Genomic DNA, 27,587 nt, shown 5'->3' on the forward strand with positions numbered 1-27,587 from the left:
TTTTCTTCTTTGTGAGATGCCTTTGAGGCAGTCATTTCAGTGTCAATATACTATTATAGCAGCGCTGGAATAAAATGATGGCTGTGCGTAATAGTGATTTTTTTTATAAGAAAATCGGGAGAAATAGTGTACTTTGATTTAAGATTGAAGGATTCCCCCAACCCCCACCACATTGTTACTGCATGTTTATCAATGCCGTGTCCCACAACTAAGCTTACAGCTTGGTTTTAGAATCTTAATCACAGTCGGTCTTTGTCTTCTTGTGCTATCTTATATCTTTCCATGACTAATTTTGATTAAAATCCTTTATATTAATGTCCTTTCTAGCTCCTACTCCAACTCCAGCTCCTACTTACGGTAAACTAATATGAGTCTTCTTTCTCTGTTTTCTGTCAAACATGTTCACATGTGCAAAAAGAAAAAAAATTTAATTCTTCCCTTTTCTCTACCACATCACTGATTGTGTTGCCTTAAGGACGAGGGCTCTGTCCAGCATTCGGTTCTGTTGCTCATTTACTGCCATAAATCATTTCTTCATTAGAGCTCGGGAATGTTTCACTGAATGCAATACCACTCATTGCTAAATATTTCATGTGTTATTATAAAGTCATTTCAATCGATAAAAGTCCTCTTTGGTATAATTTCCTTGTATAGCATCGTGCTTTTTCAAAAGCTGTCCTCCACGGTTTCCAGAATTAAAAAAAAAAAAAAATCTCAAAGATCATTCCACAGAGTAGTTTTTAATTTTAGTCTATTAAAAGTTGTCTTGGAAACATAAACGTTTGGGGATTCCATTTTCCATAAATTAACATAGGAAAACAATGGATGTTTAGAACATGTGGCCTTTGTATTAGAGATAAACAACTCATTGCATTAAAAAAACATAAATCACTAAAGGAAGGCACTTCCAGGTTGTGTGATTTTTCTGAGCCTGGAAAATAAATAAGAAATTATTTCCAGAACTCTTTTTGACTAAAGAACCCTCATCTTTATTCAGCTTGTAAGTACAAAAATTAAAATTAATTTTATGGCATAAAACTCAGCTGGATTTTACATGGCATCATTAGTCAGGATATAGAAGAGCTGTCCCTTGGTAGACATTCACTCTTTCTTTACTGATAGGGAAGAAGTGCCCGTATTTTCATATGGGCTCTAGTTCCCTAAGAGCCACAATCACTCCCAAGAGCAAGGTCAGAAAAGAGTCCAGAGGGAAATGTTAACTCTCTGGATCTCAAACGTACCATTAGAAGAGGCAGACATGCTCCTGGGACACCTTTGTCCCAACAGGTGTCTGTCCCCTAGTGTACTCTGAGAATAAACATGCCATGTCCCCATGTGCCCTTTCGACTGTTGTACTGATCATCTGCATGAGGTGTGCATGCTGAGGGCTACTCAGTCTTAGAATTCGCCCAAAAATAGAAGTGTTCTCCAGGAGCTCCAAAATCTGTAATTGCATGCACGCATTTCAGAAAGAACGAAGTCTTCTTGAGCAGTATGTTATATTTGCCTGTATCGGTCTTCTGGCATTTCCTATTCTCTGTCTCTCATTTATTAGAATTAAAGCTTCAGTATTATTTCTTCTGTCTGTGCTCCTTCATGTCTATGAGAAGACACATTGAGGGTGCTGGTGAACCATGTGTGCCCACCTCACTGGTTTTGGTCACAAGGGATTTGGTTTCATTTGAAAAAGGAACAAGCAGAACTCATTGATATTTTGTCTTGGGTGTGCTCATGTGTCCCCAGCAACCTCAGTGTCTCCCGTTTCATTTCAGATGCATGCTCATTGCCCATTAAAAGTGTGCTGTGTCTTTAAGATGCTCCCCTCCCGACCCCCCCCCACCCCTGTGAAGAGTATCATTAGGAAGTATCATAAGGATGGATGGTTAACTGTGGTATGTGTGTTCCATCTACAGATGTCCCAAATCCTCCCTTTGATTTAGAATTGACAGATCAACTCGACAAAAGTGTTCAGCTGTCGTGGACGCCAGGCAACGACAACAACAGCCCTATCACAAGTACGTCATAGCCTTGTCTTGGTCACTGATAAATTTCAGGACCATTTCCGAAGCACTTTATCACATGCAATTGAAAGTCCTTACAGAGAGATTTTCTGGCATTCTGTTTCATTACTAACAACAAAAACGTTGATCTATCGCAGTCTTCTCTTCGGAGCCTGAGTTATTCCCAGTTACAGCCTCTGGGATAGGACACCACTTAGTTGCCAAAGATGTTAACTAAGCAAATACACTTGCATTTTCTGTATGCGATCCGTCAGAATCACCTTAAATCTCCACCATAGTTGAATGACTCATTGTGAGCTGTTTGTTTTGCCCATTAATGCGGGAGGAACTGGCACCATTCTGCCAGCATGTATGTTAAGAAACTGAGATTTGGTGACTAAAGTGATTTTGCGGACCCACAATTAGTCACAGAGGCTGGATGTGGACAGTAGGTATGTTACCTTCCAGGGTGGGCCTCTTTCCTCCCATCAACCCCTGTGAAAAGAGGCACATTCCACGGTTTCCGCTCCTGGCCATCAGGACGCTAGCCTAGGGAGCAGAGTCGGGGGAGGGAGGCCACTGTAAGGATGCTGGAAGAGCTCCATAAAATTAGACTCCCGAGGTGCTTAGGTGTTTGAAAACTAAAAAGCTACTTGAGAGAGTATCACATGCCCGTAATATATTATGAGCTCATTCCTGTGCTGCAAGGAAGCTACATTCCTTTCTGACCTCAGATTACTCCAAAGAGATATGTGTGTTGGTTTTCTGCACCCACAGGCAAAGCGGAATACTTCCACTGAAAATTCAACAAAAACCTCCTCTCCATCTTCTGTTATTAAGAGGTGTTCTTTCCTCAACTGCGTTTTCAGTCCTTGATCAGAACCCTCATTCATTCGTGCTGAATCTTCCAGTCAATTCAATATAATAGCCAGATTTAGCTGGTTAGGACATGTCGAGACTCATTGTACCTATACTAAAATGATACCATTAGATTGCAAAGCATTTCTACTCATTCATTCATTCATTCAACAGATATTTATAGAATGCCTATTATGTAGCAGGCGTTGTTCTAAAACAAAACAGTCAAAACTCTCTGCCCATATGGAGCTTATATTTGAGCTGAGGCCACAAATAAAATAAAATTAATAATAATATATTATGCTGTTTTCTATAATATCATTCTATGGGGGTACATATGTAAAACACTGTACACATTGTAAATGCATATGTATGTGTAGAACACACACACACTGCTCAGGTCTCCCTTCAGAAGAGAAACCTCCACGAGGAGTGCTCACAGCAGGCTCCTTCTGCGGCACCTTTCGGAAGAATCTGCTCAGTGTGCACATGAGACCATGCTCTTCCTAAGCTCCTGCACCTACCAAGGGCTGGAGTTTAAGCTGTGCAGGCCTTGGAGGCCATTGTCAGGGTTGGAAGTCACTGGAGGGATTTAAGTAGAGGAGTGATTAATGGATCACTCTGACTATTCTATTGAAAATGATCTAGGGAGCCTGGCTGGAGCAGTCAGTTGAGTGTCAGACTCTTGGTTTTGGTTCAGGTCATGATCTCAGGGTTGTGAGATCGAGCCCCAAGTCGGGCTCTGCGCTGAGTGCAGAGTCTGCTTGACATTCTCTCTCCCCCTCCCCTCACCCCTCCCGCTCATGCGCACTCTCTCTCTCCCAAATAAGTAAGTAAATGTTTAAAAAAAAAAAATAGTCTCTAGAAGAACAAGAGGGGGAAGAGGGAGACTGGGTAGAACCACAGTTCTCTGTGAAGTATCTTAGCAAACTCACAAGGGTGAGTTTGGACATGTTTACAGTTTTTGACTTTTAAATGCTGATGTTTAAAAAACAGTCACCTCTGCCAGACGCCACATGAAATACAAGCTCAAGGCAATTTTCCGCTCCCTCATGCTCTGTGGTACTGTATGGAGATGTACCCACATACAGTGGTACTGTATGGAGATGATGCCATTCCTGCAAAGCCTTTGCTATGGTAAAAAGCAAGGACCACGTAAAAATCCGTGTGTGACAGGGAGTGGGGAACGTGGTGGCCAATCTCTTCACGAGGTTCAAGAAGCAGTGCCAAAGAGGTCGTAAGTTGGGAAGACATGAGTATTTATTAAGTTGTATGGACCTAACTACTTACATGGAAATGTTAGATATTTCTTTTGGCCTAAGGGAACCATGAAGAAAATTACTGAGACACTGAGAAAATATGGGAACTCATGAGTTGGGAGGCTTTGCAGTGATTCACACGAGAGACAGAGAACAGTGGCTTGGCATAGGGCCAACAGGGACGGAGGTACCTCACTCACCTGTGGTCAGATTTTGTGTGTTCTAAAGGTACAGCCAACAAAACTCCAGAGAGTATGAATCAAAGAGGGGCTCCAAGACAGGACTCAAGTTACTTAGCTTTGAAGCACTGCAACACAGAGCATTCTACTTTGTCTTTGTGTCTGTAATTCATATCACCGCAGATGGGCACATTATAGGCAATTAGTAAATATCTAAATACCTGGTTTTTTAAACCAGGGTAAAACAGGTACATGCCACAGATTTTTAGTAGATGCAAAAGGCATGCCCTGAAAAGTAAGTCTTCCTCCCACCTCTCTCTGCCACTTTCTCCCAGACCCCAGTGCTGTCAGTGTGTACACTCTGGGATGAGTACATGTATATTCAAACGTACAAATAGGTGTGTACATTACAGTCCATCTTTGCCCTCTTACCCAAGTGTTCCACACTGTTCTATACCCTACTTGGTTACACTGAACAATGAAGCTCAGAAATCTTTCCATTTCAGAGGCATATGGAGGAGCCCCCTTCAGTTTTTACAGCTGCAGGATATCCCACTATGTGGATACACCATAATTTATGTGATCAGTGTCCTGGTGATGAACACTTACATGGCTGGCAATTAGCTTGTTTCAGCTGCAAACAGTGCTGTAATGTGCATTCTTCCTCCTGTGTCTCTGAGCGTATACATGAGCACATGTATTCGAAATACATTGGTAGGAGTTATCATTCCTCAGTCAAAGGCTATCTGAATTGATTACCATGAGATGTTCTAAATTGTCCTCTGTAGAACTTGTGTCAATTTACCCTCCCCAGAAAGAAAGTAGGAGAATGCTTGTTTCCCTGCGTAATAGTCAAAAGGTATGTTAAACTTTTGATTGCTGCCAGTCTGTTTAATGGAAAGTAGTATCTCACAATCTTTAATTTCTCCTGCTATTAAAAAAAACACAACAAACAAACAAACAAAAAACCCTGACTATCTTTTCATATATTGAAACTTTCCTAAGGATCTGGAGACCACATCTAAATAGAATTTTAGCAATGAATTTTGGAACACTGAAAAAAATAAAATAAAATAAAATTCAAAAAAATAAAAAATAAAAATAGAGTTTTAAGTAACTCAACTCAGCATTCCAGAGAAAGAGTACTAAATATTACTGAGCATGCTTAAATATTGAGGATACTATTTTTTTTTAAAGATTTTATTTATTTATTTGACAGAGAGAAATCACAAGTAGTCGGAGAGGCAGGCAGAGAGAGAGAGAGGGAAGCAGGCTCCCTGCTGAGCAGAGAGCCCGATGCGGGACTCGATCCCAGGACCCTGAGATCATGACCTAAGCCGAAGGCAGCGGCTTATTCCACTGAGCCACCCAGGCACCCCCTAAATATTGAGGATACTAATAGAACTCTCTCTCTCTGTTTTTGTTTTTTTTTTAGATTTTATTTATTTATTTGACACAGAGAGAGATCACAAGTAGGCAGAGAGAGAGGAGGAAGCAGGCTCCCCACTGAGCAGAGAGCCCGACGCGGGGCTCAATCCCAGGACCCTGAGATCATGACCTGAGCTGAAGGCAGAGGCTTAACCCACTGAGCCACCCCGGCACCCCAATAGATACTGATAGAACTCTTAAATCAAAATGCTCTTACAGAATTTTTCTTGAAGGTGAAATAACTCATGTTTGGCCACTCTTGTTAGATCGTTGTGTTCGGTATCCTCAAACCTGCCCTTGGTGGCTGACCTCACTGTCTTGGGTTTGTGTGTGTGTGTGTCTCGTGGGCAGAATTTATCATCGAATATGAAGATGCAATGCACGAGGCAGGGCTGTGGCACCACCAAACCGAGGTCTCTGGAATGCAGACCACAGCCCAGCTGAAGCTGTCGCCTTACGTGAACTACTCCTTCCGAGTGATGGCCGTGAACAGCCTCGGGAGGAGCCTGCCCAGTGAGGCATCGGAACAGTATCTGACTAAAGCCGCAGGTAAAGTGGGGCTTCTGTGACAGGAAATGAAATAGAGACGTCTTCCACTGTTGCGAGAAAAGACCGAAACTTACACACATGTGGCTGCTTAACTTCCAGAACCTGATACAAATCCCACGGCTGTGGAAGGACTAGGATCTGAGCCTGATAATTTGGTGATCACCTGGAAGGTGAGCTCAGCATGAAGCCTTCAGCTTTCCTCAGTGTATCTTAGATTGGGGGCGGGGCGGAGCTGTTTTTAAACACTGTGTGTATAAACACTGGGCTTCTGGGTGGCTCAGTCAGTGAAGCATCTTACTCTTGATTTCGGCCCCAGTCATGGTTTCAAGGATATGATATCAAGCCCTGCATCAGGGGCTGTTTGAGATCTCCCTCTCCCTCTGTCCTCCCTCCCCTCCCCCTTTGCATGCTCGCTCTCTCTCTCTCTCTCTGTCTCTCTCCAAACAAACAAACAAAGTCTGTATTAAAATCCCATTTCAGGGGTGCCTGGGTGGCTCAGTTGGTTAAGCAACTGCCTTCGGCTCAGGTCATGATCCTAGAGTCCCAGGATCCAGTCCCACATCAGGCTCCCTACTCAGCAGAGGGTCTGCTTCTCCCTCTGACCTCTCCCCTCGCCCCTCTCATGCTCTGTCCTCTCAGTCTATCTCTCAAATAAATAAATACAATCTTTAAATAAATAAATAAATAAAATCCCATTTCATCCATTTTGGGGGAAAATATACATTAAGTATCTTTCTTTAAGAGACGTTATTGTGTAGCAGTTAAAAGCTTGATGCTTGGAGCACAAATGAATGGGTGCAAATCCCAGCTTTGCCACTTACTGTGTGACTTTTAAGTCAGTTGCTTAACATCACCATTATGTATCTGTGTGATGGGACTAGTCATAGAACCAATCTCACACAATTAAAGGAATTAATACATATAAAGCCCCTAGAACAGTGCCTAGCACATAAATTAACAAATGCTAGCTGGTATTATCATAATTTTAAAGAACCTTCTAGAAGACATGTACCAAGTTATACCAAGTAGTCAACTTCTTTTGTTGCTTCTGCTTCTGCTTCTCTCTCTCTCTTTCTCTTTTTCTGGTTTATCCGTATTTTCTGGATTTGGAAAAGTAACATATATTCTCTTTTGCAATTTTAAAACTTATTTTAAGAAACCTATGCATGAGCATTTATATGCATACATACTTGTACACGTTTAGATACATACAGATGTGTAAAACAGGATAGACTGACAAGCCAACTTTTTTTAAGATTTTATTTTTAAGTGATCTCTACTAGACCCACTGTGGGGCTTGAACCTACAACACAGAGATCAAAAGTAGCAAAGTAGCACGCTCCTTCAAAGGAGCCAGCCAGGTGCCCGACAAGCCAACTTCTTCTTCTTGTTCTTCTTCTTTTTTTTTAAATAAAGAAGCAGGGTCACCTGGGTGGCTTAGTGGGTTAAAGCCTCTGCCTTTGGTTCAGGTCGTGATCCCAGGATCCTGGGATCAAGCCCCACATCAGCTCTCTGCTCAGCGGGGAGCCTGCTTCCCTTCCTCTCTCTCTGCCTGCCTCTCTGCCTACCTGTGATCTCTGCCTGTCAAATAAATAAATAAAATCTTAAAAAAAAAAAAAAAAAAAAGAAGGAAAGAAAAGAAAGAAAGAAGCAGTTCACAAGTTTCTGGCTCTGAGCAAAATAGACAATGATGTACTATCACACAAACAGAAATGTATAAAGTAAACTATGTAACTGAAATGCTTTAAGTCACCCACCCTTGACTGTGGAGCCGGAGTTTGAGAGGCTTATGTGGTATTTACAACTTCAAGATAGAAATTAACAACCTTTGAAATGTTGATCCCAAACAAGCTTTGAATCTCATCACTAATGGGGAAATAAACAAACAAATAAATAAATAAAAGGTCCCTGGAGGACATTAATAGCTGGCATTTTAGCATTTCAGTGCTCACTTTCCTTAAGTCTGGGAACTGAATTTGGTGTTCCAGGAAAAGTTTGCTCAGTCTATCTGTTTTATAAGCTCTGATTATTTGGCTTCTCTTCTAGCCATTGAATGGTTTCGAATCTAATGGGCCAGGCCTTCAGTACAAAGTGAGCTGGCGCCAGAAAGATGGAGACGATGAGTGGACGTCTGTGGTGGTAGCAAACGTATCCAAATACATTGTCTCGGGCACACCAACCTTCGTTCCATACCTGATAAAGGTGCAGGCTCTGAATGACGTGGGCTTTGCTCCAGAGCCAGCCGTGGTCATGGGGCATTCTGGAGAAGACCGTAAGTGTTTGATCTTGTTTCAATGATACTTGCATTGATACCAGTGAAACAGACTTACCAAGATGCAAGCCAAGGCCATTTCTAGAGGGTGCTTAGGTTGGGAGGGACACAGGTGGCCGTTATTTTGCTCAATGTTCCAGCATGCAGACAGCCTGCTATGTAAAAAAAATAATAATAATAATAATAAGTTCAAAATGCCAAGTGTTGATACTTTTGAAAAAGATACATAATTCTCACCAAGTCAGATGAGCAGATACCAAAAAAAATCTACTCTCGATCCTTGGTAGTCCATAGAATAAAGCTGGGTCATACTTCAAGCCAAACTTGTTAGTGGCATTTTTGCATGAAATTCAAAATAACGTTGATACTTCTGCCCCCTTTCCTGTTTTTCCCTAGTCCCAATGGTGGCTCCCGGAAATGTGCGTGTCAACGTGGTGAACAGTACCTTAGCTGAGGTGCACTGGGACCCCGTACCTCTGAAAAGTATCCGAGGACACCTGCAAGGCTATCGGGCAAGTGAAAGGAGCTTTTTCTGCAATCTTTCTGTAGGAACAAGCCCTCAGCAAATGCTGGATGCACTTCTCTTGGTCGTAGACCTTGAGAATTCATCTGGCTTATTACCTCAGACCAGCCAGGTCTCAAGAACCCTAGCCAGAGCAGAGGCAAAACCTCACTGCATCCAAGTGGGGGCAAAAAAAGAACCTGTTTTCTCCCTTTTTCCCACAGGTAACCTAAAATTCTTCCAACTAAACAATAACGGAGGCACAAAATGGGGAAAACTAGTCTTTAAGAAATGAAAATACAACCAAATGCTCTAGCTTTAAAGCAATACTGACCACGTGTGTTAAACACACAAAAATATTCCGAAAATAATATGCATTTTTAAAAAATCATACAGATTATACATCAAACTCATATAGTCCCAAAAGGGTCATTCTTATGACCATCACTAATCTTTGTTCTTGGGAAGCTCAGAAAGACTAATGTGTAGAGATTTGGGCCCTGAGCTGGTTTTGCACCCAGGAAGAAAGTCACAGCTTGATTCATTAACACTGACCCCTAGAGATCACTTTAGGCACTGCATCGTAGTCCACGGGTTTTTTTTTTATCCTAACATTGCTGGATTGTTGATTTCTCTTTAAAATTCTAAGAAGAATTTAAGAGGACTTATTAAGCAGCAGTTCTGGATTTTTAACCAATGTTAATCAACCCTTCGCTTACCCATTTTTCCAAAACCTGTGCCTGCCATTTAATACCCCCCCAAAAAAATAATAATAATAAAATAAAATAAAAATGTATTTTTGACAAAGTGATGCCATTTGGCTTAGTGAGAAAGCCCTAGACTTGGAATGGAGGATCCACCGCGGCTTTGGAGTCCAGTGGCTGGGGGCAAGGCACTCGGCGGTCCCAGGGTTCATCTGTGCTAAAGGCATAATAATAATAAAATCTTCACCATGGCTTTTAGGATTAAATTAAATGATCTATTGCATGTGATACTGTATTAGCTCTGGAGAAGTATGTAAATACTGGCCAGTAATTTTGTTTTTAGAATATTTGATACAAGTAAAACGCTTCAATCCTTCCATCATCTTCCCTTCCCTTATGTTCTAGAGAGATCTGTGGGGGGATCATCCTGTTCCATTTATTTCCCTCACACTCCTCCAACCCAGTGGTCTACAGTCTAGCTACCTCACGTGTTCTCAGTTCCATTTCCTTCAGTAGGTTTGGGTTTCTACCATCTCACCTCATAATCAGAATCTCTCGGTTTTGCCAGGAATCTTCTTCTAACATACACCAAGGACCTTTCCTAGGACACAGCATAAGCCTTGAATTTCGTGAAGAATCTCATTTGCTCCCTTATCCATGCTGACATTTGCCCCTGCTCTTTCAGATTTACTACTGGAAGGCACAGAGTTCGTCTAAGAGAAACAGACGCCATCTTGAGAAAAAGATCCTCACTTTCCAGGGAAGCAAGACTCATGGCATGCTGCCTGGCCTGGAGCCCTTCAGCCACTACACACTGAACGTCCGTGTGGTCAACGGGAAAGGGGAGGGCCCGGCCAGCCCCGACAGAGTCTTTACTACTCCAGAAGGAGGTAGGGGGCGGACGTGACTCAGATCTTAGGACATTCGGCGCCTCCTGAGAGAATTTGCCTGACAGAAGGGGCCCCACAAAGGTGTAGTTCAGCTCATATGTGTGGCCAGAGGGTACGTGGGAGGCTGCCCCGAGCTCCCCTTTCCTGACTAAAGTTTTTCTACACACTTAGTCAGACGGCCCCAAACCTTGCTACTTTGATGTTTATTTGGGTCATTAACTTTCTGACCTGAAGGGAGTTCTGCAACTTCTCTAAGCCTCGTGTTCCTTCATCTGAAAAGCATGAGCTCTGATGTGCTAACCTAAGAAAAACACCAGGAAGACAAATAATCCTGTCAGTTGTAGTTGACTTCTTTCCCGGTGCACCTTCATCATTGCTGCTGAAGTTGAGCCAAGGTAGAAGGTTGGAAGTCTTGATAAAATGGGTTGCAAAGAGAAGGAAAAGCTTTGCAAGAAGGGGCCATTGGAAGGGGAGAGGGAGGGAGGATCAAATATTCATCAATGCAGGGTTGGGCGCGAGGAGTTTGGGCACAGGGACACGGGAGCCTAGCAGGTGAGGGAGAGAAGGACAGCGGAGTAAGAAAGGCAAGGATTCACCCATTTGAATTTTGCTTCAAGCTCATAATTTAAAGTGAGCCAGATAACTTCTGTGGATTCCTTAGGTCTTTTTGATACAAGTAGTTCAACAGCAAAATGGGTCCTGGCTCCTTTGAAGGGCTCGCGATGTTGGCACCTGACCAACATTCTCTGAGGGTCATCCTGCGTCCCAGCTCCCGTCCTATGACAATTGCTTGTCCCCGGGCCATTGCTCCTTCAGAGGTTAAGACCTCTTCCTCTCAAGGCTTTCTTAGTGAGACCTCACACGGCTCCTTGAGATGGTTCAAGGAAGGTGTCATGGTAGAGATGACCGGTGAGTTAAAGGTTAAAGAAGAGAGGAGGTAGTGTGCCCACCAATCACAATGGTACAAAGCATCATGGCTCCTTCAGGGAACTGGAAGTTGTGCAGCCAGGAATGGTGAGGAAAGAGAGGAAGGTCAGCGAAGGGGGACCCATACCATGGATGGACTTACATGCTATGGACATTAACCTGTAAGCCGGAGGCTCTTCACCTGAAGACTGTAGTCTCCTGGGGGGGGGGGCGGTCAATGGGTTTAAGGAGTTCCACAAACCCCCAACTTTATATACAATATGTGTTTATTTCTCTGGAGAGGGTTTTTGGCTATCGCCAGATTCTGAGATGAGGGGCTTGGGGAAGCGGAGAACTATGTGCCAGGACTCTTCTAGGCCCAGGCAAAGGCCACCGAGGGCCCGAAGTGGGGAAGTGGTGGAGGGAAAGTCGGGAATGGATGTGGTTGAGACATACGAGGTAGAACTGACAGGATGTAGTGTCCCGGGAGATGGAGGAAATGAGGCAGAGGTGGAAGTTCAGGTTGACTCCTGGGTTTCTGGCGAAAGTGACGGGAGAGATAAGGGGTGCCATTAAGGGACCTTGGAAATATGGTGGATGCATAGAGGAGTGTGAGGGAGAGCCGCCTCATCCATCACCCTCATGAGGAAGTGAATAAAAGAAGACCGTGCGCGTGTCCTCTGGTCATCTGCCAGCCTTTGCCATAGAGAACCTGACACCCTGCGGGTCGTCCTCAGAGCCGGGGGGTGGGGGGTATGGGGAGCAGTCTGCCAGCGCCCGGCTTTTGTCCACCGCTGCGAGACTCTGGGCGTCTGTCAGCTCTCCGGATGAGAACCACTCTGCACCTGGGCAGGCTGGCTCACGCCCAGAGCCCAGCAGGCAGGGTGTTCTGGCTGTTTGGGGACACCTGGTTTGTCGGAGAAAACAATTCTTAATAGCCCAGAACACAGCTGTGTCTACTCCAAGGTCTGGTTAGAATAGATTCATTTAGTCACCAGTTTGCTTTTATTAAGACACCATTCACAAAACAAGTACCATCTCCTTTAAAAATACCGGTTTGGATCCATCTAGAGGCAAAGTCTTTATGTATTTTGGAGGATGACTTGGATGAATCTGAATGGAAATGATGAGGAAAAGGAGGAAGAGAATAGCTGGGTGGGTTCTCGCCGTGGCTTTCTGGGAGTGCAGTGTTGGCTGCATCGGGAGCGAGAGTGAGTTACAGAAAACCTCGGTGACTGAGGCGAACGTGTTACAGCATGTCCCCTGAATACACTTTGAAACATCGAAAAACCCTTTTGTTGACTCTGCGTTCTCACTCTAAGTCCCCAGTGCTCCGTCCTCTTTGAAGATTGTTAACCCGACGCTAGACTCCCTCACTCTGGAATGGGACCCCCCGAGCCGCCCGAATGGCATTTTGACTGAATACACCTTAAAATATCAGCCAAGTAAGTTATTGGGAGAAGGAAAGGGAGGAATATGGCTTCACAAGGGAAAAAACTTAGCTGTTTTCTTAAAAGACAAACTGGTTATTTCTTTAGCATTGTAGAATATACACATAGACCTTCCCATGATGGTTCTAGAAGGAACTTCACATCAGATTTTCTAAAGACATACATGCTATAGAAAATCAAGCAGCTCTAGAATCCTACCACCTTTGAGCGTGGGGTGGATGCCACTGTTAGATTAGGTAGGCGTTAGTTATCTGTAACTGGAAAATGGTAAAAAGAAAGAAAGGAGGAAGGGAAGAAAGAGAGGAAGGAAGGGGTTCCTTTGGCACGAGGCCTCTGAGGACAAGTTTGGGATTATCAGTACCTGACACCACCGGCCAAAACACAGAGAAAAGAGATGCTGTTGGAATTCAGCCGTAAAATTCCCCTCGCTTATCAATGGGTGGGGAATCTTTTTCCCCCTGTTTGCGATCGTGTCGGAGTTGTAAACGGCTAATGACAGTTACAGTAGGCAAGGAGCGAAGAGGATTATACAGGGAATGTAATCCAAGTTCCACATTTTTGCTTGATGCATTCATTTATAATAGTATTCCTATAGAAGGGGCACCTGGTGGCTCAGTGGGTTAACGCCTCTGCCTTTGGTTCGGGTCATGATCTCAGGGTCCTGGGATCAAGTCCCTCACTGGGCTCTCTGCTCAGCGGGGAGAGAGCTTTTTTCCTCTGCTTCCTCCTCTCTCTCTCTCTGCCTGCCTCTCTGCCTACTTGTGATCTCCGTCAAATATTTTTTTTTAAAAACAGTATTCCTATAGCAATTATTGAGGGATGCACTTCTCTTTTACTTCTTGTTGCCAGTTAACAGCACCCACGAGTTGGGACCGCTGGTGGATCTGAAAATTCCTGCCAACAAGACGCGGTGGACTTTAAAAAATTTAAATTTCAGCACGCGGTATAAGTTTTATTTCTATGCACAAACAGCAGCAGGATCAGGAAGTCAAATAACAGAGGAGGCAGTGACAAACGTGGATGAAGGTAAGATGGGTATGTATAAAATTCACGTAACTCTAAGTGTTACGAGACCCGAGTCTTGCCCCCAAGTGTATGCCTTCTCTTTCCTTCTTCCCACGGAGAATCCATCTTACCCAACTGATGCAAACACTTGTTTGTAAACTCCTATCCTGACATCGATAGAGTCAAGCACATGCACACATCCACGCGCATCCTTATGAAATAAATAGATGTCCTTCTGGTTCTGGTCTCAGGTCACCAGAAGATAGTATGCTAGGCCACACACTGGCTGAGGGTTTCTAGCGAGGAATACAAAACTGTTACAAAATAGGGCATTTACTTTGTGTTTGGGCACAGGACTTGGTATTTTGGTATGCCGTCTGGTACCAGGAAAGCAAAATAGTCTCATCAGAGTACCAAGAAAAGGAATGAATACTTCCTTTCCAACTTGAAAAAAAATTATTTTGAAAAGAATTTTGGTTCAGTGAAAATATCCAAACATTTTATAGAAGATTTTCTGATTTTGCATTTTATAGATTTTCTGATTTTGCATGTCGCCAAATCGTAGAATTACTTGAGGGTTATGTGTTTGATTTTCTTCCTTAGCATGAGGAATTGACATTTCTACCCACAAATGGGTTTGAATGGGTTCGACATACCCTAAGCCTTGTTCCGAAAGAGGAAAATATAAATAATGCACCTTAAGGCATGTGTGGATTTGGTTGCTGTGTAAGGTTGGGGACACCAGCGTATCTTGGTCCCCGTACCTGACCCTTCATTCTTCTTGCATGCTTTGGCATTTTAATAAGTGTTTTTATATCGCTTTACATGCTCATGGGTGTGTTACATCTAACTATATAGTGTCCTATTTCTGTTTCCCTTCATTAAAGCTGGTATTCCTCCACCTGATGTAGGTGCAGGCAAAGGTAAAATCATTCATCTGCATGACTTTATACATGTGTGAAATTTGCAATGTTAAACATGGCGAAGTGCAGCATGGGTTAAAAAAAAAAAGATACAAAATGAGCTTTCAAACACCAAACAGAAGGGAAGATCTTCATAGATCTTGGCTCAAAAATTCATGTCTAGTCTTTTCCACAAGGAGAAAGCCACACACTGAATTCTGCTAACCCTTCTTCACAAGACCCAGCCCCGGTGCAGACCCTCATCTTCACTTTTAATGACGGGATTGGGGCTGGATCAGACAGGACCCAAACTGCGGAGTGTCACAGATCCTCTCTCTGGCCACACCACATGCTCAGGGTTCAGAAATATGCGTCCTGCCCTGCCAACAGCCTGTAAGAACTAGGATCAGCCAAACTCTCCATTCTCGTCTGATTGAGCCCTGCTCCATGTACACACAGTGTACTCTTTGCTGATGTGACACCACACCGTCCGTTTGGTGTTTCGGCTTAGTGATGCCCCCTAACTGTCCTGGGACCCACAGTCTCCCCCCCCCCACCCAACCAGGATCCCTGCCAGCAAGCCTTGCTGTCAACCTACATGTTCTACCCAGTTGTGTGAATCCATCCTGTCTTCACCATGAGGGCAGTGTCTCTTTCCTTGGGGCATAGTGTTGTAGTACGTTTGTTCTCCTTTGTTTTTCTCAGCTTGTCGGGTGAGGAAGGTGTGTCGGGAGAGCAGTGCTTGAATCCCCTGGGATAGGTCTTCCCCCCCGAGGCAGTCCCGAAGATCTCTCTCCATCTTTGGCCCTTGGCTATTGGTTGATCTGTTAGCTTTTTCAAGAGCTGTGAGACACGACACAGGGCACCGTCTCCCTGTGGAGTGCCTCTGGCGAGGGGTGGTCTTGGACTTTGACAGACAGGGTACTAACAGGCATGAAGAAGAAAACCAAGAGAAAGAAGTGCCTTGTGTGAAATTCCTCAGATATTGTGTGGGGAGGTCTAATTCAGATTTTTATTTATTTATTACTTTTTTTTAAGAAATCTGCTTCTATTTATAGCTTTGGTAAATGATAAGCTGTAGGTCAGCTAGATTTTGAAGAACAATAGCCACGTTCAGTAATCTTAATAGTGGGATCTGTGTACGCTTAACTTGAGAGAACGAGGCTGTGGAAATTCCCCATTTCCCCAGTGTTGTAGAAAGATCGATGCCTCCCCTTTCCATGTGTGCGCCTTGCCTGGCTTAATTAGATCTCAATTAAAGTCCTTGGTTGTGTTACAATAATTCCCTGCTCTGTTCCCCTGGTAACCTTTCACTGAAGCATTCCATAGAAAGCCTGGCCTCCTTCCCCAAGCCGTGGACGTGCCCCCGGGCTCCGCCCGGAGTCAGTAGCCCCCATTAATTGTGCTGTAAGAGGGCGGTCTGTGAGGGAGCCTGCGTTTCCCACTGACTTGCCGCCTTAGAAGATGGCATGCATTCACTGGGGAAAAAAAAAAAAAATTACCCACTGATGTTAATGAATTAAAACCAATTAAGAGAAATCCTTATTAAAATAGTTTAGGTTGTACCATTTAATGTTACTAAATTGGATTGCAAGTTACTTATGAGGATAAAGATAAGCAAAAATGGACTGTCAGAAGGTTCACGAAGCCCCTGATGCTGATTTCGGGCATCTCAGATAAGAAGAGAAATAGGGGTTAACCTAACCCTAACCTTATTTTCTACATTGCTTCTTTTAATAGTGCACTAGTCATTGAACATCATTTGTATAAAGTGAGGGCAAATGCCTGAAAGACTTTTTAACTGCTCAAGAAATAATTTGTCATCCTGGGTTTTCTTTCCTTAAAAGTATCTCTTTTTTGGAGCACAGAATGATTTCTGTTCTCTTTCTTTTTCTTCTCCATACAGTTTATAGATACTCCCCGAGAGAGGAGAAAAAGGAAAGTTCTCTATGATTCTGCTAAATTTTTCTATTTTTATGATTTTTCACTTTTTCTTTATAAGAGGATGAAAGAATCCGAGATGGCTCGCTGAGAAAAACCAGGTGTAATATCCTCAGCTCTGGGGATATCGGCCCCTCATGGCTTCAGTTATCTCTGATCGGAGGAGGAAAGAGATGCATCCGAGTGTACATTTTTTTTTAATTTTTCTTACAGATTTTAAGAGATGTTAATGAAACCCAAACTTACAAATATGGAATTGTAAAAGGAGCATTTAAACCACTAAGTAGAATCCAGAACAATCCAGTGGCTATCCTGGGCCATACTCACCCCCTCCCTTGCCATGCCTCAGTTGGGCATGGACACACTCCTGAGATCCTTAGGAATCACTTATCTGGATCCATGTCCTCGTTCAGGTAAAGCCTTCAGTGTCTGTGTAGGAATCGTAGTTGTTTAGGGGCATCTGTGCAATTTTTGTGTCCCTTTAAGTAATTTCAGGGTCTGGGATTCTAGAGCATCAACCTGTGAAGGCACCTGTAGAAATGATCTGGAAACACATAGCCAATGGATTTGCATTCTGGGCCAGTGTTGCTGATGGATGGACACTGCTTTACCCAAGCCTTTACTTGGGACCAACCATCAGAACACTCTTGGGAGGTGACCAGTTGGGGTACAGGAATAAGGAGAGACTAACAGGTCAAGGACAGAGCAGAGCTGGGCACCGAGGGGCTGGTGAAGAACCGTCTCCGTGTGTAATTACCATACCAGAGTTGTCCCACCACTACCGATGCAGTCAAGAAACAAGGAACAGCTGAAGAAGATGTAAACAAAAATCAAGTTTTAAGTTTGGCCAGAACAACAGCAACAAGATGACTATAACAAATTCCATCAGTTCAACAGCTAAGGTCTATCTACCCCATAAAATGCACCAGCCTTTTTAAGGCACTGTGTACCAGGACAGTAAGACAGACCTTGTCTTTGATATGCTTAAAATGGGACCGCTGAGACCAACACATTAAAAATAAATAGTAAAATAAAGAGTAAAAATAGGGGCACCTGGATGGCTCAGTTGGTGGAGCAACCAAGTCTTGGTTTTGGCTCAGGTTGTGATCTCATGGGTTGTGGGATTGAGACCCATGTCAGGCTGGCTGATCTTGCTCTGCCCCTCCCCCCACTCACCCTCTCTTGCTCTCTCTCAAATACATAAATAAAAAGAAGAGTAAAAATAGAAGCTAAACTAGTAATTTGAACAATATTTTATCTAAGCATAGAAGAGTTGAACTGTTTGTTTTGCCCAAAAGGATCACGAAAAATTTCATGTAAATAGTAATATTGAACTGGCCCTTAATAGATAAATTTGGACAGATGAGTCATGGGACTGAGGTGCCTAAATTCTTGGTAGGAGGCATAAGCAAAGGCATGGGCTTTGAAAATCCACAGGATGTTTCAGTTTTACCCAGAGATGTGACCAAAGAGGAAGGTGAAGCCAGATGTGAATGATCATTAAGGACCACGAATGTCTTGCTAAGGAAAGAGTGTTTCCCTGTGGGCAGAAGCGAGCCATCCATGTTTCAAACATGGAGAGATAGGATCACATACTTAGTTCAGGAAGCTAAAATGCAGGTAGCTACACGGACGGGATCTACAAAGAAAGACTTAGAGTAAGGAGAGATGAGAGGCAGCTTTTGCAGAAAGCCCCAGTGAGAAACGACATTCATAGTCCCTTGGCTGGCATGTCCAGAAAGTGGATGAGTGGAGGGTAAAACAAGGAACACTGGAATTCTCTGTGATAAAAGTACGATCTCTTCTCTGGCTGGCTTTAGGAATAAGCTAAATGCTCTTCCTTTGGAAGTATCTCCCTGTGCTTCTGCCTTGACATCTCCCATCAATACACCAAGACAAATTCCTCAGCTTTATGATTCCAGAATTTCTTAAAAGAAAATGTATGTTTTGCCTGGGATCTTTACCACTGATGTTTTACGTATGTGTTTGTATTTACTGTCTCTTTTGACTGATCATATTCCTCTCATTATGTACTGCTTTAAGAGGAAAACCTCAGGTGATAAAATCAAATAGGTCCACAGAAAAGGACCCTACATAATTCCATAATCAGCTTCGCTCTCTGCTTTTTCCCACCCTTCGCACAGTGGGGTACCTGAGGTCAAGTGCATCATTTCATTTCTTTAATAGAACTCACTCAACTTTTTTTTTTTTTAAGAATTTATTTGAGAGAGCAAGTGAGCATGAGAAGGGAGAGGGAGAAGCAGACACCCTGCTGAGCAGGGAGCCCGATGTGGGGCTCGATCCAAGAATCATGACCTGAGCCGAAGTCAGATGCCTAACTGAGCCACCCAGGTGCCCAGAACTTACTCAGCCTATGACAGGGTTACATCCCCATAAACCCATATTAGTCAAAAATACTCGAGTAGTAAATGCATTCAGTACATCTAACTTACCGAAACTGGCTTAGCCCAGCCTACCTTACAGCCTACCTTACAGCCTACCTCAGAACACTTACATTAGCCTACAGTTGGACAAAAACATCTAACACAAAGCCTATTTGATAAGGAAATGTTAATTTTCCTATGTAATTCATTGAATACTGCACTGAAAGTGCAAACAGAATGTTGTGTGGGTACGGTCTGGTTGTGAGCGTACAAGTTGTTCGTTCTCGGGATCACATGGCTGAGGGGAGCGGTGGCTGGCTCCCCACCCAGCATCATGAGAGTCTCATCCCACAAATCCACTAGACCCAAAAGAGATCAGATTTCACAGTGTGGTTTCTACTGAACACTTCCTGCTTTCACGCCATTGTAAAGTCAAAAAATCTAAAGTCGAATGATCGTTAAGTCGGTGACCATCTGTACCTCTCTTTCTGATCCTAAGAAATTCTATTTCATTAAGTTAATTCCAGGAGAGACCTTTAGCTTCCAAATTCTATAACATAATTGGGAATTTAATCTTAGAGTAAGTCAGCCCTTGGAAACCTGATTTACTATCTGAGGACATTTTCTCTGGGATAATACACTGATCTTGTTTTTGTGACTACCCAAGTTAACATATCTGTAAATAGGTCATTTTTAGTTGAGACCATTGTGAGAAGGTTAAGAGAATGGTCAGCCTCAGAGAGCCAAGTAATGTCCTTTATTGGCTATAGGTGTCACCTTTACTCAGTAGTAGGCATAGGGTGTCGCATCATGTCCCTAATTTGGTGCTTAAAGAAGCCATTTAGGTTGTACTACAATTTTCCAGAATGTGACATTGTAATAACCACTTAGGTAAGATCATCTTACTCTCTGGAGTGAGTCACACTTCTTTGATTTCTTCTTTTCAAGTTTCTGATAAGCATATTTGACAGGTCTTTTTGCAGCTTCTCTTCTGGTGTGTTCTAACCATCCAACAATCCCGAAAGCAGGTGTTCCTCCCCAGGAGTTCCTGAACTCCCCACGGGCAGGCTCTTAGAGAAGTCTGTGACTCACAACAGGTCAGAAGCCACTGGTCCAAGTAGCATAACACAAAGTCTTTAAAGACCCACCCTGGGCTGATCAGTAGAACTAAGAAACAGCTGCCTAGTATTGGGGTTGACCTTGCAGGAAGATTCTGCTACCTCTGCCCCCAGCATTGCTCAGCCACTCCCCTCCCTGCCCCACATCGGTAAGTGAGGGCTCAGGATTCCTGTGACTGTATCTAATGGACAACAGTTTACATCATTTGGGACCCACAGCACAGAACTCATCGATCTGGATATTGTACATCATTATTCCTGATTATTCATTCACATCCTGTTGCTGCTTTTATAAATAACCCTTTCTGGCACAGAAGTGAAATATGAGTGAGCCCTAAATTTTGGCAATAAATCTAATTCAGTTTTATTTGCACAGTCTCAGAGGACTTCCTCTTAGTTTATATTCTTGTGTTGGACCCTCCAGATCGATTGCTTGTTTGTTTTATTCCTCTGTCATGTTTTTATCTTAAACCGTAAATCCCGGGATCGGGAAACTTACTGCCACAGCAGCGGAGACCAGGGCCTGTGTCAGCTGGGAGTTGGAGGGGCCAGAGCCTGTGAACTTTTATCTTGAATATGATGTGGCTGGCAGTAAGAAGCAATTTCATTGCCTGGTTGTTAATTTGGGGGCTGCATTTTAAAAGAGTAAGAATATTTTTAAGGCTTTACTGTGGGTCATTCTGAAAAATAACTTGATCCAATTAAATGAATCCTGTTTATCTAAAAAAAATTCTAGTGAACCGAACCATCAAACTATATGTTGTATACATCACTGGGAGTCTCTCTTGTTCCTGTTATTCAAAACAAGGGCATACTATGTTCTGTTGCATAGGTTATTTTCATGTCTTGGTACTTAAAACTGCTCTATACCCACAACATGTAAACAAGAGTAAGGCAGCCAAAATTGTGTTTGTCAGTACAAGTAGGAAGGAAGAACAGTCTGTTCAAATTGGACTTTGGGGTAGCAACAATTAAACTGACTAGTCATTATACCTGTACTACCCAACAGAATTTGATCAGATATTGCAGAACAATAACACTTGGAGGGAGCATCCATTACGTCTCCATGTTTAATGCATTCCCTAGTCTAGCACCAGTGTACCTGTCCACGCCCACCAGGAGGTGGAGCAGCTTTTATTTTCAGGGGTTGATGAAAACCCGGGGCCCCTCCCCAGTGCAGCATCTCCGTATGGCCAATGAATGTTTGTGACAACATGTTTAATGCTGTCCAACTTTCTGTTCAGGCCTTTATCATGCAAATAAATATTTTTAGAAGTAACTATTCCTTTAGGAAAGTGAATACTCGGGAGAGGTTGTGTCTACAACTTGGACAAACTTGAAAGCATTTAAGTGGGGCGCCTGGGTGGCTCTCAGTCTTTAAGTGTCTACAGCTGGGTCAGGTCCTGATTGCAGTGATTGAACCCTATGGCAGGCTCCCTGCTCCAGGGGAGTCTGCTTCTCCCTCTGACCCTCCCCCACTCATACTCGTCTCTCTGTGAAATAAATAAAATCTTAAAAAAAAAAATAAAGCATTTAAGTTTACCAAAAGATTCATCTTCTGAGCCTCAAAAAACAATTCTTTCCATAGCTCACTTAAACTATTTAATGTAGAACAATTCTTTTCATAAAGATCATTAGAGAAACAATAATATCTAAGGCAAAGTGCAGAGAAAGAAGTTTCCTTTGCATTAAAAAGAAGATGTAATGCGGGCGCCTGGGTGGCTCAGTGGGTTAAGCCGCTGCCTTCGGCTCAGGTCATGATCTCAGGGTCCTGGGATCGAGCCCCGCATCGGGCTCTCTGCTCAGCAGGGAGCTTGCTTCCTCCTCTCTCTCTCTCTCTCTCTGCCTGCCTCTCTGCCTACTTGTGATCTCTCTCTGTCAAATAAATAAAAATAAAAAATCTTTAAAAAAAAAAAAAAGAAGATGTAATGCAGTGGGATTGTCTACAATTAATATGCAATCTCTATATCCGGTCAGTTTTTCTTTGAGGACATTTTCATGTCATTTTCATTTCAGTTGATTTATCTGGCATGGCTAGATTTATAACCATCTAAAAAGATAAACCTAAGCAGTCTAGATTTTGTCTTTAGCATATAAAGATTTTTTCTTGCTTGAAATGTTAAGGGACTTCCAGTTCCTCAAAATATTTAAATTTGTTGTTTTTGCAAAATTCCCATAGACAAAAAGAGTAGAGGTAAGAAATTGTAAATGGTTCTCAGAGCTTCTTTGAGTGGAATCATCCAATGCCTGGAGCATAGAAGTTTTGAGTTGGTGCTGAGGGGACTTGGGTTTTGTGAGTTCAGAGGATGTGTTTGAGAGAGCCCCAGCTGAAGGCCGGGGCCTAGTGGAGTTGGGTTATGGATAGGACCATGAGGTCTTTCTGTGGGGCCCAGTTGGGTTGGGAGTTGGGGTTTTTAATTGTCTTTGGCTCTTATGTCAAATGGATTACAGAATCGGGTTGATCACCTTCTAATCATGGCATAGACTAAAACCATTACAAAAACAGATAGAAATGATTCTTAACTTACATTATTTCAGTAATTCAATTTTTCACATCCATTATCCATGTAAACTTTCTCTTGGAGCTAGGGTAATTTTCAAGATGCTTTTGAAGCTAGAATGACTCTTTGATAGAGTCACAATTTTTTATGTCACAAGGGACTATAATGGGGCACAACCCTGCCAGTCTAGTTAGACCACTGACGTAAAGATTATTATACTTAAATAAATGAGAAATTGTTCAAAGCAAGTATCTGCCTGCGTGCCTAATTTTTGTTCTTTGAACGGTATCATACTACGCGACAAGTGATTGAAGTTTCTAAAATAAAGATACTGTTCATGTAAGATGCAAGAATATTCACACTAACTCGCGAGATGGAGAATAATCCCTGCTTCCCCACATAGAAGAAGAGCGCATGGCACAGGCACACTCTGTGATTCTTCCGTCTGCTTTACTTCCATTCTGTCGCCCCGTGCATTCTTGAGAAGATGCTGCATTCACTCTAGAACCTGCAGGCAAAATGCTTTTTGTGTGTGTCTTTCATGACACAAGACTTAGGATTTTCAAAGTCACTTAAAGCCATGCATCATATATAAGATCTACATCACCAGTGGTTTTAAAACAAGAAAGCAAAGGTAATCCTCAGTAACGTATCCAACCACATTTTAAGCTGTTTGTGAGTGAAAACTATTATGTTTAAAGAGAAAACCACTTCTCTGTAATTTTGTTCCTTGTGTTTTCACAACCGCAAGTCGACAGAACTCTAGGAAAACACTGCGTTTGACTGAGAAGAGGAATTATCAAGTCAGATTTAGGATTACAGGGTGTTTTTTGTTAGCGATAATGGCTTTTCATTCCAAAATACGAAGAGCTCAGGGAGACGTTGTATCCACTGATAGCTGGCAGGCTGACAATAGTCCCAGCACTAGCATTTCATCACCTCGAATCTCGACCGGGCAACTGGTTTCCAATGGCTGCTCTTGTTCGGTCCGTCCCACAATCCTACGGGGCGGGCAGTGTTCGTTCCTACCCAGGTGTCAGGTCAGAGCTGGAACGTGACGGAGCTGGAGTTGGAGGCTCAGCCTTCCAACACTGGAGGAGAGGCTCTCACGACAGCCCCCTCCCCCGACAAGGGTCTCACGGAGCCCACGCCCTGGGGGAAACAGGTTGGAGTGACCACTTTGTTTGCCACTCGGTGTGTCTATCCAGCTGTTCTGGACTCCTGAAGGCTCCTGTGTCCACCTAGCCTGCAGCTCAAGCTTGAATTGGATTCTATCTATGAAATCAAATGTGGCATTTTTTGTCCTTTTATGGGACAGAAGGAAAACCCTTTAGAAAAATTTTGTCCTCCAGTGTCATTATACCTACAATGTCGGCTGCAGCTGGCAGCTGGTTCAAGGCAGGCCGTCGTCACCGGCGAGCCGTTCTTATGTGCCAGCAATGGAGAGGTAGGACAAGGCCACAACCAGTTACTGTCACCTTTGAAACATAAATATAACCATGAAAAAGAGTAAGTCTTGATTAAATCCTTACTTAACATATGACTTCCAGGAGCAAATAGTGTTAATTCAATACTGGCTCCAAACTTTGGCCAAGGGAATGTTTTGCTCTTTCTATACATTTATAACTATTTTGATTCAACAGGAAATTTTTAGACTTAACAGAGTTTTCATCAATAGCCATTTATTCACTCTGTCCCTTCCATGTTGCTCTGTTATTCTAAGCATTTCTTCGGAGACCTATGACCACAGAGCACAGGTTAGCCAGTAGACAGCAAGCAATGTGCTGGTGGAACACTGGTTAAAACTGACTTCTAGGAAACAAAGCAGATTTTATTCCTCGGGCTTATTTCCTTTTTCCGTATTCTTTATATTTTTCTATTTGTTTAATTTATCACTTTATGGATTACTCAAGAAACACATGAACATCATTTTATTGTAAAGGTTTAAGTAAAGTGCAAATCCTCTTTAACTCTGCTACTCAATCCTACAAGTACCTGCCCAGTGAAACCCGAATTCAAGAAGAAAAACCCCCAACAGGCTTCAGTGTGCGTGTGTGTCTGTGTGCACATGTGTGTGCACATGCGTGTGCATGTGAGGCACAATGGTGGCCATGACTTGGGTTTGAATGTGTATCTGCAGTTAAGGTGGCTTCAGAGTGTCCTGGGAAGAGTTGAAGTCTATCATAGTCATTCTGGGCTTTAGGTCCCTTCTTCTATGGATGAGAAGTTACGAAAAGTTATTTTACCCCCAATGCTTTTCTGGCTCAGTTTTGGCAAAAAGGCATACAACCAAAGACCATGTACAAATTTGAAGGAGGAAAAATATATTGCCAAGGAGTATGTGATGATGGACTTTCAAAATCCTTTGCCTGTCTCAGAATGAGAGTCCCTCTAGCCTTCTGTTTTTCCCAAAGACTTCTGCAGATCTGAGTTCTGGGCTTGTTTTCTGGAATCTGTGAGAGCGGTAGAGCATAATGGATAGTATCTTGGGAGTCAGACAGACTCTGTCCAACTCCAGCCATCGGGCAAATTCTTTCTGTTCCCAGGGCGTAGGTTTGTTCCTGCTGCCCACCTCAAAGCATTGCTGTGAAGATTAAATCAGATGTTGCCCTCAGCACAGTGCCCAGCACATGGTAGGAGTTTCGGGACGTTAGCTCTCATAATCTCTGTCTTCCATCTCCATCATCATTGTTGTGATCAGGGTGTGTATGCGCCGGAGAGCACAGCCTGAACTCCTGCCTTGGTTGCATCTCGTCAGGATACAACTCAAACCCCTTGAATCAACGAGGCACCCATGGCCATCAAGAGCAAGGCTACTGACCCTTGATCAATAATCTAGAGGATGTATTTCCACCTCTCGTGTTATTTCTTAAACACACACACACACACACACACACACACACACACACACATTCTTCACATCCTTCTTCATGCTTGATTTTAAGCATTTCACTTTTCTTCCTCTGCTTTGTGTGGAGGAAAATAAGGCAACGCGGTGTGATATTGGCCACGGAGGGCGGAAGCTGGGGTCTATGTAGCCATGTGTTTCTGCATCCAGAGATCACATATAGCCAACCCAACCATGTTAAATGCACGCAGAAGAAACTCAGTCAAATTAAAAGCATGATATAGACATGCTTGTGAATCTAAAGAAGCAAACCTTTTACTCTGATCATGGTCAAAAGAAAAAAAATAAAGGCTTTAAAAAAAAAAGTTTCATACTAATTTATTTAAACAAATCCTCATGGGCATGTCTGAATAGCCATTGATGCTGCACTTTGTCCCATTTGATTGATACTTTAGAATAATACCAGAAATGCTAATTACTCTGTGTTTTTCTTAGGAGATTTGCATATGGGAACTAGTTGAATAAGGGGCTTCACATTTATTGACTCAGAGAGAATAGATGAAGACAATGACTATGTATACATGTGAATGAGTATTTTCTCTTTAAGCTGGTCATTTATCCCAATAAGGATTCCACTGATCAAGACACCTTTCAAAGTCTTTTAAATGGATCCAAAGCAATATTGAATATTGAATATTGATCCTTTGAGGGTAAATTGGATTTTTCAGAAATTTCCAAAAATATTTTAGAACCAAGTCTTGTAAATGAGATGAATAACAAATCTAAGTTATGATTTAGGTACAAACTGAGATGCTATATAAAATAATAAGGCTGGCTACCTTATGTGGACAGGTTTCTTGGGTAGAAAGTTTTCTGTTTTAAAAGAAAATTTCCAAAACATTTTGAAAAATGGCAACATCATTGCAGTGATACATTAGCCTCCAAAAGCGGTTCCTTTGAAGGAAAAATACTCCATGAGATGTATACATTCTGTTCTATTTCAAATCAGTCTTACATTCTTATCATTTTACTTTATGTACAGTTTATTTGTAGACAGGACTTTCAAATCTGACTTGGGACTATGTTTCTATTGAGAATATATAGTGAAAATTGCTGTGAACACAGTGTTTAGCAGGATTTGTTAGCATTTGATGGTATTAGCATTCAGATTTCGGTACTTGAATTTTTTTGGTTAATGAAGATTTTTCAAAGTTTTTATGTAACTCCTAATTGATGACTGGCAAATTTCAGTTGGGGGCCATGTGTAAAATGTAAAAAAGTTCATATACTATGGTAATTTTTTACTGCAAGAGACTATGACAGTTCTCGTCTCCCCCTTAAGCCATGCCCCTGATGCCCCTGATTTGTTTTCCAGCAATGGCGAGCCGGCAGGTGGATATTGCGACTCAGGGCTGGTTCATTGGTCTAATGTGTGCTGTCGCTCTCCTGATCTTAATTTTGCTGATTGTTTGCTTCATCAGAAGAAACAAGGGTGGCAAATATCCAGGTAAGAAAGAAAGAAAGATTAAAATTGCCTTACAATGCTGCATAATTATTCAAAACTATAAAGAATTAGTGAGAGTGATCATGCAGATTGCAATAAGCCTATTATCCCAGAGCCAGAAATTTGGACTTTTTGTCCCAACAAGTTTTGATGCCTTTTTTTTTTTTTTTTTTTTTTGGTAATGGGAACCTAAACATTGTCAAGGGTCAGAAGGTATTTAGGGATTAAATTAACCTGTTCTCTGAAGATATTAGTGACTCTGCTTGCTTGGGCTCCACCTAAGTCCCAGGTGTGACACCTAAAACCAACAGGCAGAGGGTGAAGGTACGTGGTGTCTTCTAGAGGAAGTACTGCAGGGCTGAGTCTTGATATGATGTGTAACATTG

The 27,587-nt window shown here is 42.6% G+C and overlaps 1 protein-coding gene across 21 annotated transcripts in view; it reads left to right on the forward strand.

The window, feature by feature from the left end:
• The window catches only part of NRCAM (neuronal cell adhesion molecule), a 267,419-nt gene that overhangs the window by 227,834 nt on the left and 11,998 nt on the right, over window positions 1-27,587 (forward strand). For 6 of the 21 annotated variants that reach the window (XM_059170771.1, XM_059170769.1, XM_059170782.1 and 3 more), the window contains 11 exons: window positions 328-357; window positions 1,914-2,015; window positions 6,076-6,273; window positions 6,373-6,443; window positions 8,320-8,545; window positions 8,942-9,057; window positions 10,437-10,641; window positions 12,870-12,992; window positions 13,848-14,033; window positions 14,891-14,926; window positions 27,073-27,204. In XM_059170771.1, the coding sequence (XP_059026754.1) occupies window positions 328-357; window positions 1,914-2,015; window positions 6,076-6,273; window positions 6,373-6,443; window positions 8,320-8,545; window positions 8,942-9,057; window positions 10,437-10,641; window positions 12,870-12,992; window positions 13,848-14,033; window positions 14,891-14,926; window positions 27,073-27,204 (1,425 nt within the window). The remainder of the gene's footprint in view (window positions 1-327; window positions 358-1,913; window positions 2,016-6,075; window positions 6,274-6,372; window positions 6,444-8,319; window positions 8,546-8,941; window positions 9,058-10,436; window positions 10,642-12,869; window positions 12,993-13,847; window positions 14,034-14,890; window positions 14,927-27,072; window positions 27,205-27,587) is intronic. The other 15 variants (XM_059170774.1, XM_059170784.1, XM_059170776.1 and 12 more) reach the window with 6 other exon arrangements.

The sequence above is a fragment of the Mustela lutreola genome, chromosome 4 (genome assembly GCF_030435805.1).
Source record: "Mustela lutreola isolate mMusLut2 chromosome 4, mMusLut2.pri, whole genome shotgun sequence".
Classification (NCBI taxonomy): domain Eukaryota; kingdom Metazoa; phylum Chordata; class Mammalia; order Carnivora; family Mustelidae; genus Mustela; species Mustela lutreola.